At 35.3% G+C, this 11,679-nt stretch overlaps 1 protein-coding gene and 1 long non-coding RNA gene across 2 annotated transcripts; both read left to right on the top strand.

Moving 5' to 3' along the window:
- The first annotated feature begins 616 nt into the window (after positions 1–616).
- LOC111515654 (uncharacterized) lies at positions 617–3,267 on the top strand. The gene is made up of 2 exons (XR_002723571.2): positions 617–2,331; positions 2,757–3,267. It is a non-coding gene; the product is annotated as an uncharacterized lncRNA (long non-coding RNA).
- Positions 3,268–5,536: 2,269 nt separating this feature from the next.
- On the top strand, positions 5,537–7,303 carry LOC111515653 (putative ATP-dependent RNA helicase Dbp80). Its single transcript, XM_023171868.2, is given in 3 exon segments — positions 5,537–5,779; positions 5,839–6,139; positions 6,142–7,303. Coding segments are annotated over 3 exon segments (1,419 nt in total). The 5' UTR covers positions 5,537–5,716; the 3' UTR covers positions 7,197–7,303.
- The last annotated feature ends 4,376 nt before the right edge of the window (positions 7,304–11,679 follow it).

Below are 11,679 nucleotides of genomic sequence, written 5' to 3'. Positions count from 1 at the left end.
CAGTTTTTGCATGTGGCTTTCATGTTCATATTCAATGCTGAATTTCATCATATACCTATTCTTTCAAGTGTTTTTTTATTTCTTGTTAACTGATTTTTGACTCGAGAGAAATCACTTTTTTAAAATAACCACTATTGTGGATCATTTGTTTAATGAATGTGTATTGAAACTGACTTCCTCGTATTGTCATATATAGAAAATAATCATGAAATGATTCAGATTCATTTGAGTAAATATATGAATTGAAAGACATTCCAACCTCACTTCAATATTTTAACACAAGAACACTCAGTATTCAGAATTCCATCTTTTGATATTTCAAGTTCATAGACATCGAAATTGAACCGATCACAGGATATGGAATATAAAACAATCTCCAAATATGCAAACTTGGCACAGATTGCATGCTGTGCATTTTACCTCAGTACAGTGACCGGATCAAAGTCGCAATGTCAGCGTATAATTCTTTATAAATATTGAGGGAGGTCAAGATCATAGTAAAGAATTAACAGTTAACAGTCAACAGACAGTATTCATTTACGTATCGATTGGGTCATCAGCAATGCAGCACATCTCCTTCTTTTCGATCCTGCTGGGTGGCAGTATAATGTAAGTTTTTGATTGTTTTAATGTATTATTTTCATTAACCTTTTGAGTGTGAGTTTATTTAAAGTATTTTTTCCGTTTCTTTTACAATAAATATTTTATTAAGTTTTAAATGAGTTCTTTTATTATTTGGATGAATGAATGAATGGGTGAAACAGCAAATAAAAATCCTCTCGTTAATAGCCAAGCGAGTACTGAGTTGCGACAGTATGACAGGGAAAATAAAACAATATGACCTTATTTTGTGTTTTATTAAATTAATACATCTTTCAGTGTTTGGACAAAAAATATTCTATATACTAACGAAGCCTAGTTTCTGACCTACGTACCAATTGAATATACCAAAAATTTATTATAATTCAGCTCTATGATCTGAAAAATGATTTTGCAATAATACAATACAATAAAACATATCACGATAGTTGGAACAAAAATACAAATCTAGACTAAGTATATACAATTTACAAAAACAATTTCATGAGGTTTGTTATTATAAATTCAATCTAACTCAAAGGTACTATTGGTGGGCAGATATTAATCAATCCACAACACACAGTCACTATTTTATCCAAAATCGTATCATCTTCATCACAAGGCTAAATGCGCCTATAGGGAAGCAAAGGCCAAGAACTTTGAGTGAAGTGAAGTGAATCTTCATCACAAACAAGCAGAGAAATTGGCACAATATGATTGAATCCTATATTTTTGACGAATGCAACCTATTACTCTTTTAACATGAATCCTGACATGTGCAATGGCTCTAGTTCCTTCAAATTTCTAATTCAATTGGATGCAACTGCTTCTTTCCTTTGGTAAAAGCAAAAATTCGCTAGGTATTTTGTCGAAGTTCACTGATCACGATCCTCACAGCTTCCACAATTTACAACACAACACGTTATAGGCATGATTTTATGTTATTAAGGACGATTGATATTTAAAATCAGCCTCAGACAACGAATTTAAGCAAGCAGTAACACAATCACCCACAAAGACAAGTTGATTATGAACTTTTTCTAGTTTTCTTTCCATTAGAATAAACATGTGTGCCTACAGGCGGCCATTTTGATTTAATTTTGACAGCATCTCGGACAGGTCTATTGCGCGTGGTCCAACTTCAAAAAATTTTACATGGAGACCTCATGGAGGTTTGAATTCAATATGGAACTACACAAGTACATAATGAATGTTAGCTTTTAAACATCTTGATCTAGATACCTTCATGATTTCTAAATGTATCAATGTCAGAACATCATTGAAATTCCATATTATATTTTTTTTATATTGAAATGAAACTAGTGAATTTTCTATTGACGTAGATCAATTCAGGTAAACTTAACGTCACAGCTGTCAACAAATTCCGCTCCCACTCCACATCTAACCTAAAACGTAATCAACGTTCATCCATTTAATTCAGTTACCTGAGATAATGATTAAAATTAATATAAATTCATAGTAATTTAAGGAAGCTTCATATTCCAAACTAAACGCGGACAAGCTTCTATTCCAGTAGTAATAATCACTTTGTAATCTGAAGTAACAATGGCAAATATTATAAAATTATCTGAAATCAATGATTATTTTCGTGATGATTTGAAATGCATACAAAGAGGTGAAGAACAGAGTCTTTCGTCTGGACATTTAGAAATGTGCAATTTTGATGCAGGATTGAAAATCATTAAGGGAAAAGTGAAAGCAAGCATGAGGAACTAGAGCTATGATATTGAGGTGAGTTTTTATTCATAACCAATAATTTATTCCAATCAAGGCAATTTAATAGAATGTAAATTCATTTTATCTATTGAGTGGGTTCGGAAGCATATTTATGGCAATTTTATGTAGGTATTTACCTATTAGTTTTGTTCTGGTTCAGACAGAATGGTACTAGAATATATTAATATATTGAAAGTACATAGTTGCATAGTCCTTTTTGTGAATGAATCAAGCGTCTTTGAATGATATACATGACATGTATATCAACAGAGACTATTTGTAAAATTTATTATTATATTTTTTTCATAGAAGTATTGTAATTCCTATCTTCTACACATATTTTACATCAAATGATTCGTTTCAATGAAAGTATTTTTGAAAAATAATTTGGCATTTTTTTCCATATGTTGATTAGCAAACTTACAGAATTTTATTTTCAGGAAGCTATGACTTGGAAAGGGTGAAACAAATTCAATGGGGTCGCCGAGCGAAATTAATGGGATTCAATCTTTTGAAAAACTAACAGAAACAAAGGTCGTGCTAACAGGACTATGGCTACATCCTTGTGGATTTTTGGGGGCTTCTCCAGATGGACTACTTTTTTCAGATGGAATAATTGAAGTCAAGTGTCCATATACCTTGAGGAACTGCACCTTGGCAGATAATTTGAAGAAAAGTGACATTTTATTCAGTGAAAATGGTGAATATATTGTCAATAAAGATCATGATTATTATGATCAAATTCAGGGGTAGCTACACATTACTGAAAGAGACTATTGTTACCTAGTTTTATGGACCACTGCTGATATTGCCATCAAGAAAATTGAAAAGGATAACAGTTGGGAAAAAATATCATATACTGAAAGAGTTTTATTTGAATGAATATCTCACTTATATAAGCTCATGTTGTATTGTATTTATTATTTTTTAATATATGCAAATGAATTTTGACATTGTTTACTGATATTATAAAATGTGATATTTCCTTATACTAAAAGTAAATCATTCTTCACAGTCATATTTATCACAGTCGTAATAATAATAATACAAGTACTTTATTGGTGAATACCAAACGGCCATCGACTAAATCTTCCAACCAACACAATCATCACAGAAAAACATTAACTAGGACAATTTCTAAATATCAATATACCTACAGCACATTTGCTATTCATTTACTTGATGCAGTTACTGCTTGTTTTGTATTCTGAGATGAATGAGAAAACATGTAATTAATTGATTTGCTGATTTTGATATAAAAATTCATATTAGATATATTGTGAAATAATCATAAATTAATTCATATGCAGGAAGTATGTAACGAGTTGATATAATGGCAGTGAAATTGTTCAGCTCAATTTATTTCAACGCCAAAGCATATAAAGTTTGTATTCTCTTTATATTGACTTAGAGAAAAAAAGTTGAAAAATAGTTATATGAAAACCCAAATTAAATCACCTTTCATTTCAATACACATAACAAATATGAATTATTCAAACTATATTGTGTAGGACTAGAAAAATAAAACTGAAAAAAGTAAAATCTGCACAAATCAAAAAACAACTTTTTGATCTATAAAATCTATAAAAAAAGTCATTCTATTAAAAATTGAAGACTCCGGAAAAGTAAAGACTTAACATTCAATAGCTTCTTAAAATAAGGTAAAATGAAAATTCATTTATTTTCCTCTACAATATTTTTAACTAAAGGGTTTTGTAAGTTAACAAGAGAACATATAACTTGAAATATTGCAGAACAAAATTTCTTCATGGAACCAGGAATTAAATTCTAAAATTTTTTATCCTAGCATTTTCCCGCTCTACGTGAATTCTGGCCCTTGCTATCTCTAATGTCCTCATGGAAACATGTTACTTACAAATGCTATAACGCCATTTGGGGTAACTCCCACCAATACTTTATAAGTATTTGCATGCTTATAATTGCCGTAAGTTTGTTTCTTCGTGTTTATATCCTTTGGACTTGTAATTTTGACCTCTGTACCGTCAATTATAAGCCTGCAGTTGGTAAATGATGAGAAAGAATTAGGGAGACATGTTTTAATTTTACATCTTGATGGGAGTTTCATCATGAACTCACTGTAAAGTGTTTTATGTATAAGGAGAACCCAAGTAAAAAAAATATTTGTAATGGTTGGGCTGCAATTAAATCGAGTGGCAAGATCTAAGTGGGGGAAATTCATTCTCAACATCATGAGAGTTATTTGTAGCTGATCCTCTAATAATATTCCTGAGACCTTCCACCCCAAGTAATAATTGAACTGAAATCCTGATAAATATTTCAAAAGTGAGGTGAAAATATCATTACTTGGTAAACCAGTATGCAGTTATATAGGATCAGGTTTGTTTTTAATATGTTTGTATGAAAAGGTTTGCCCTGCCACAGAAGGCATTGCAGAAGTTTCAATATGATCTTCATTTCCTTTCATGTGTTATTTCAGGGACTATCTGTGTGTGTAAGTAAAATGGGTTCATCTTTTCTCATATCCTCACTTTCTGCCCTTCCAACTCTTTTAGTATTTTCAGTAGGTACTTTCAAATCTCTTCTCTCTGTTGTGAGTGAAGATGGTAGGACCATTTATCTTTAACCCATCCTTGAAATGGCAACTACAGACACGGCTTGTGTCCGTAGGTTTTTTATCAGTCCGACTGGAAAAAATCATGAGCAAATAGAGTAATTGCAGAGGATACATCTATCAGTAATTTCATTCAAATTTTCAACACAAACCATGCTAAATTTTTTTATCCATATTTTTGCTTCTTTTTCATTCCTTGGAATTGCAAACATGTTGCAATTACTTGGATACTTATAGTTACATCCAGGAGCAAAACAATGCACCATTTTCATATTTTCGAAATAAAATTTTTCCAGCTCAACTTTCTCGGTATCAACACGTGAATTTTAAATATCCCGCTAACTTGGTTGCCTCACCAGTAATATACCACTCTTCAATCTAAGACATTCCATGAATTTTGCAATGCATTTTTATATTGACAAATTCATAGAAAATTATCCATATCCTTCAATTATTTTGTATCAAATAGGTAAAGGAAACTCCAATTCATCTTTTTTATGTAAAATCAGTTCTAAGGAATAAGATTGAATACTTGAAAAAAGGCGACAAAGTCGAAGAATTTTTAATCCCAAAAGATTTAAATAGGAAATTAAATGACAGGTTTCCGTGATGGACCTGAGTTCGAATTTCGCGCTCGAAAAATCTTAACCTAACTAATATGGTCTATTTCAAATAATTTTGCACAATAAAAACAAGTCAAGAAGAATAATATCTGTTCATAAAATTTTTTTATATTTGAAACTATTTTCTTTAACATATTATTCGAAAGTATACATTCAAAAGATAATCTGAAAGTGATTTTTCAATATGTCTCGAAAAGTAGACTGGGCTAAATATGTCTCTGATACAGAAAAAAATATAACCACTCAGGTTAGTAAGTGGCACAATATATTTATTTTTTCAAAATTGACATTAATTTTTGTTGATAGATACAAGCAGTTGATATTTCAAGCAGTGATGAACCAAATGAAAGAAAATCAGATAAAGATGATGATGCTCCAGAAGAATTCATCCCTGCAGAGGCCAGTCTCCTAGCAAAAATCATTCGCAAAGGATTGATAGAGAGCAAAAATGATATCGAAGTACAAAGAAAAGATCCAAAATCTCCGCTATACTCAGTGAAGTCATTTGAGGCTCTCAATTTGAATCCCAATCTTCTTAAAGGAGTGTATGAAATGGGATTCAACGCTCCTTCGAAAATTCAAGAGACTGCTCTACCAACTCTCCTTGCTGACCCCCACAAAATTTGATAGCACAGTCTCAGTCAGGCACAGGCAAAACAGCAGCATTTGTCCTTGCCATGCTTAGCCGAGTTGATATTAATAAAAAGCATCCCCAGGTACTGTGCCTTTCTCCAACATATGAGTTAGCAATTCAAACGGGAGAGGTTGCTGCTCATATGGCAAAATTTTGCCCCGAAATTGAAATGAAATTCGCGGTTCGAGGGGAGGAAGTGCCTAGAAATACAAAATTGACGGAGCATATCATAATTGGTACGCCTGGTAAAGTTCTGGATTGGGCGCTCAAGTTCAGAGTTTTCGACTTGAAGAAAATTGATGTTTTTGTATTGGATGAGGCCGACGTGATGATTGCCACCCAGGGTCATCAAGACCAGTGCATAAAAATACACAAAAATTTGAGTCCTTCATGTCAAATGATGTTTTTCTCTGCAACCTATGATCAAGAGGTCATGGATTTTGCAGAGCATATTGTCAAAAATCCTATTACCATTAGATTGAAAAGAGAGGAGGAAACCTTAGATAACATAGCACAGTACTATGTGAGGTGTCAAACACACCAAGATAAATACAATGCCCTTACAAATATTTATGGTACAGTGGGGGTTGGTCAGGCTATTATTTTTTGTCACACTCGAAAAACTGCATCTTGGCTATCTGAAAAAATGTCGAAAGATGGTCATGCTGTTGCAGTTCTATCTGGTGATTTAACAGTTGAACAGCGAATTAATGTCCTTGACAGGTTTAGACAAGGCAAAGAAAAAGTACTTATTACCACAAATGTTCTCTCAAGGGGAATTGATGTAGAACAAGTTACTATTGTTGTCAATTTTGACCTGCCTGTGGATCTAAAAGGAAAAGCAGACTGTGAAACATATCTGCATCGTATAGGGCGTACTGGTAGATTTGGAAAAAAAGGCATCGCTATCAATCTCGTAGATTCAGATCATGCTATGGAGATATGTAAGGCTATAGAAAACCATTTCGACAAAAAAATACGTTATTTAAATACAGAAGATTCAGATGAAATAGAAAAGATTGGAAATTAGAGATCTGATTTAATAATTTCTTTCTATATTTTGAAGTATGGTAATAATATAAGGAGTGTAAAACACTAATTGTTGTAAACATATTTAATAAAGTTACTTATGATGCATCTTTGTTTCATAAGCAATAGACCAATTATGAATGGTAGCTGATTCATTCATTTCATGGGGTAAATCCCATTACAGTAGAATTACGGAAAATATTCATCTATTCATAGATAAAAAATTAGGAATCTATAAGTATTGAAACAACTAAGACTAAGTTACAAAATCTTTGACGTACCATGCCTGGTATCCCGCCATCTGGTGGTTGAGTGCTCTGAGATAAAATTTTTCCCACAGAGTGAAGTATACAGAAGCTAAAATGTCGTCCGTCCATCCCACTCACTTCCGAGCGGTCTTCAACCTGTCGTTTGGCACTTGGGCGGGATTAATATCTAACCGCTTGCCTGATTCCATTGTATGTAGTGTTTCCATGATAATTTCAAACATAATGTTCGTGTTCACAGATATTTTTACAGGCTACATGAATCAGTAGTAGAGTTAACTAAAGTTAGCTGCATCTTAATGGCCTTCAACTCAGGAAAAATTTCTAAATTCAAAGGACAATCTCTTGATAGAATTAATTTGCAAGGTACTGTCCACCTCTCATGTTTTCATTCTCATTCAATTTTTTTTTACTTCTTGATTTACTATAATAGCTCAACAATCAAAATTTTTTTTTTATATTTTCATATTTCCCCAAATATTGCAGAAAGTAAACATGAGTCTGATGAAGAAGACAAGTCAGATATGAATTTAAACTCAGTCATTGCCTGAAACTGTAACATTACAAATTTGTAGATGAAGGGGAATAATTCGTTTCAATTGGACCATAAGAACAATCAAATAAAACCAAAATGAATAACCTTGTAAATAATTATAATGATAAGTTACTATAATCTTACTAAAAATCTTCAATTCACAATTCAATTCAATTTTCACCAGATGATGAATCAATTAAGAAAAATCGCAAAGGCCATCGACCTTGGACACAAAACTAAAAAGTTATCAACTTCTTTCATATTGTAATAATAAAGAAAATTGTTCCAGGAAAGGTTGTGTGAAAGTGCATGAGAAACTCTGGAAAAGTGTTGCAACTAAAGGACATACCATCCTAACAAAACTTTACAAAATAGCTAAGGATCTAACACGACGTCAGTCCTGGCGTTTCAATTTTTTCAAGAAAAATTTAAATTTTAATGTTATTGTTATATATATATATATATATATATATATATATATATATATATATATATATATATATATATATATTATATATATGATTTCTTTATGACCTAAAAGTCCGAAAAAATTCACATCCATATTCATTAGAATATGAAAATAAGAAAACAAATGATTTTGATTTTAGCGGGCGTCACCGTACAACGAATAATAGTGACCTCAACAGTTAGATTAATTCCCTGTTGCTTCCACTGGGATGAAAAGTTCGCTTTTCGCGTCTCCTGTATGCGGGACAAAAGTGCCTAGTTTATTGTTCTCTGTTCTCTCCGGTTAGATGATACTAACGCGCATGCTCATAACTTACTTTTCCTCTCGGTAACCTAGCGACGAATTGTTTATCAAACTGTCTATGACATCTTGAAATACGTGACGACAGTAAAATTTCTAATCTGTGATTGAAAAACGCTAAATCAACGAAGGGATCGAATGTTTTTTCGGGCAGTGAGATAAAATCGTATAGGCACCACGGGTGAAAAGTAAGACATACTTGCCTACGAGACAAAATTTCGTACTGATGGCAGCTAATGAGCTAAAAAAAACGTGCCTGCGGTTTTATTATTTTTTGAGTGCTTCATCCAAGAATTTCCCCTGCTTATGAATATATGGGTAGGTTAGGTTAGGTCCAAAGTCAGTGGGTCCATTCGACCCTCCACCGCAACCCGTAAGGGTTTATTGTGGCTCACACCTATTAACACTTGGCCAAATAAACCCAGCTTCTTAACGAAGCCGATTAGTTTGCATGGTAAGTGGTCTTTCAGATCAGATGGTAAGAGTACGGCTCTGCCAACCTCTAAAGACCTGATTGGGTCCCCAGCGGGGCAGGCACAAAGTATATGCCCTGTTATAATAATGAGGTAGTCGGATAGTCGAATTGCATGATTCCCACCTTATAACCTACGACAACCTTCCCATATGAGGGTTTTTGCACGTCAGCTACACCTGACGATGCCTTAGATACAGCCGTGCAGGACTTTTTTGCCTCTGGTTTTGGTGAATCATCATTTGAGCGCAAACGTTTGCTAACCTGCTCATGGGGTTTGGCCCCCATCTGAGACTCGGTGCGAGGCAGTTTTAAAAGGTACCCCGCTCTTGAGAAGCCGACTCAGTCGTTTCCTGGCTACATCACCAAACCTTTTTTTTAAGGTTCAGTTGTTGGATCAGGAGTTGGGGAGTTGAGAAGCTCTCGCTCCTGAACTTAATTTACAGGGAGTTCAGTTGGAGTCGTAAACTCGACATCCATCTCCTCTGTATACTCGCTTCTGAACTAAATTCACAGGGAGGTCCGTTGGAGTCGTAAACTCGACATCCATCTCCTCTGTAGACTCGCTCCTGAACTAAATTTACAGGGAGATCAGTTGGAGTCGTAAACTCGACATCCATCTCCTCTGTAGACTAGCTCCTGAATTAAATTTACAGGGAGATCAGTTGAAGTCGTAAACTCGACATCCATCTCCTCTGTAAACTCGCTCCTGAACTAAATTTACAGGGAGATCAGTTGGAGTCGTAAACTCGACATCTATCTCCTCTGTAGACTAGCTCCTGAACTAAATTTACAGGGAGATCAGTTGGAGTCGTAAACTCGACATCCATCTCCTCTGTAAACTCGCTCCTGAACTAAATTTACAGGGAGATCAGTTGGAGTCGTAAACTCGACATCCATCTCCTCTGTAGACTAGCTCCTGAATTAAATTTACAGGGAGACCAGTTGGAGTCGTAAAATCGACATCCATCTCCTCTGTAAACTCGCTCCTGAACTAAATTTACAGAGAGATCAGTTGGAGTCGTAAACTCGACATCCATCTCCTCTGTAGACTAGCTCCTGAACTAAATTTACAGGGAGATCAGTTGGAGTCGTAAACTCGACATCCATCTCCTCTGTAGACTAGCTCCTGAACTAAATTTACAGGAAGATCAGTTGGAGTCGTAAACTCGACATCCATCTCCTCTGTATACTCGCTTCTGAACTAAATTCACAGGGAGGTCCGTTGGAGTCGTAAACTCGACATCCATCTCCTCTGTAGACTCGCTCCTGAACTAAATTTACAGGGAGATCAGTTGGAGTCGTAAACTCGACATCCATCTCCTCTGTAGACTAGCTCCTGAATTAAATTTACAGGGAGATCAGTTGAAGTCGTAAACTCGACATCCATCTCCTCTGTAAACTCGCTCCTGAACTAAATTTACAGGGAGATCAGTTGGAGTCGTAAACTCGACATCCATCTCCTCTGTAGACTAGCTCCTGAATTAAATTTACAGGGAGACCAGTTGGAGTCGTAAACTCGACATCCATCTCCTCTGTAAACTAGCTCCTGAACTAAATTTACAGGGAGATCAGTTGGAGTCGTAAACTCGACATCCATCTCCTCTGTAGACTAGCTCCTGAACTAAATTTACAGGAAGACCAGTTGGAGTCGTAAACTCGACATCCATCTCCTCTGTAAACTCGCTCCTGAACTAAATTTACAGGGAGATCAGTTGGAGTCGTAAACTCGACATCCATCTCCTCTGTAGACTAGCTCCTGAATTAAATTTACAGGGAGATCAGTTGGAGTCGTAAACTCGACATCCATCTCCTCTGTAGACTAGCTCCTGAACTAAATTTACAGGAAGATCAGTTGGAGTCGTAAACTCGACATCCATCTCCTCTGTAGACTAGCTCCTGAATTAAATTTACAGGGAGACCAGTTGGAGTCGTAAACTCGACATCCATCTCCTCTGTAAACTCGGTCCTGATCTTAAGTTTACAGGGAGATCAGTTGGAGTCGTAAACTCGACATCCATCTCCTCTGTAGACTAGCTCCTGAACTAAATTTACAGGGAGATCAGTTGGAGTCGTAAACTCGACATCCATCTCCTCTGTAAACTCGCTCCTGAACTAAATTTACAGGGAGATCAGTTGGAGTCGTAAGCTCGTCATCCATCTCCTCTATAGACTCAGCTTCAGAAAGGATTACTCTGTTCATAAAAGTCCCACGAGTAGCTAGGGAAAGAAGGTCAATCACGGCAGAGCCTCGCATTACCGTGACAAGGCGATGTTACGACGAGAGGGCGCCCGGTATCTCAAAGGTTCCGTAGAGACAGCTGATAGGCTCAGTGTGTCAGTGTCATAAATCTTCTCGTCCACAAGTGATTCTGTCATTTCCGTATCCAGCGGGACTACGTAAAGGCCGGTTTGCTCAACGACCACATTCCAAGCCAGTGC

This window comes from Leptinotarsa decemlineata, unplaced genomic scaffold (genome assembly GCF_025532065.1).
Source record: "Leptinotarsa decemlineata unplaced genomic scaffold, Ldec_3_MD MMD2_tig00026340_RagTag_RagTag, whole genome shotgun sequence".
Classification (NCBI taxonomy): Eukaryota; Metazoa; Arthropoda; class Insecta; order Coleoptera; family Chrysomelidae; genus Leptinotarsa; species Leptinotarsa decemlineata.
The sequence above is the reverse complement of the archived record's forward strand: the minus strand, read 5'-3'. Positions and strand labels throughout refer to the sequence as shown.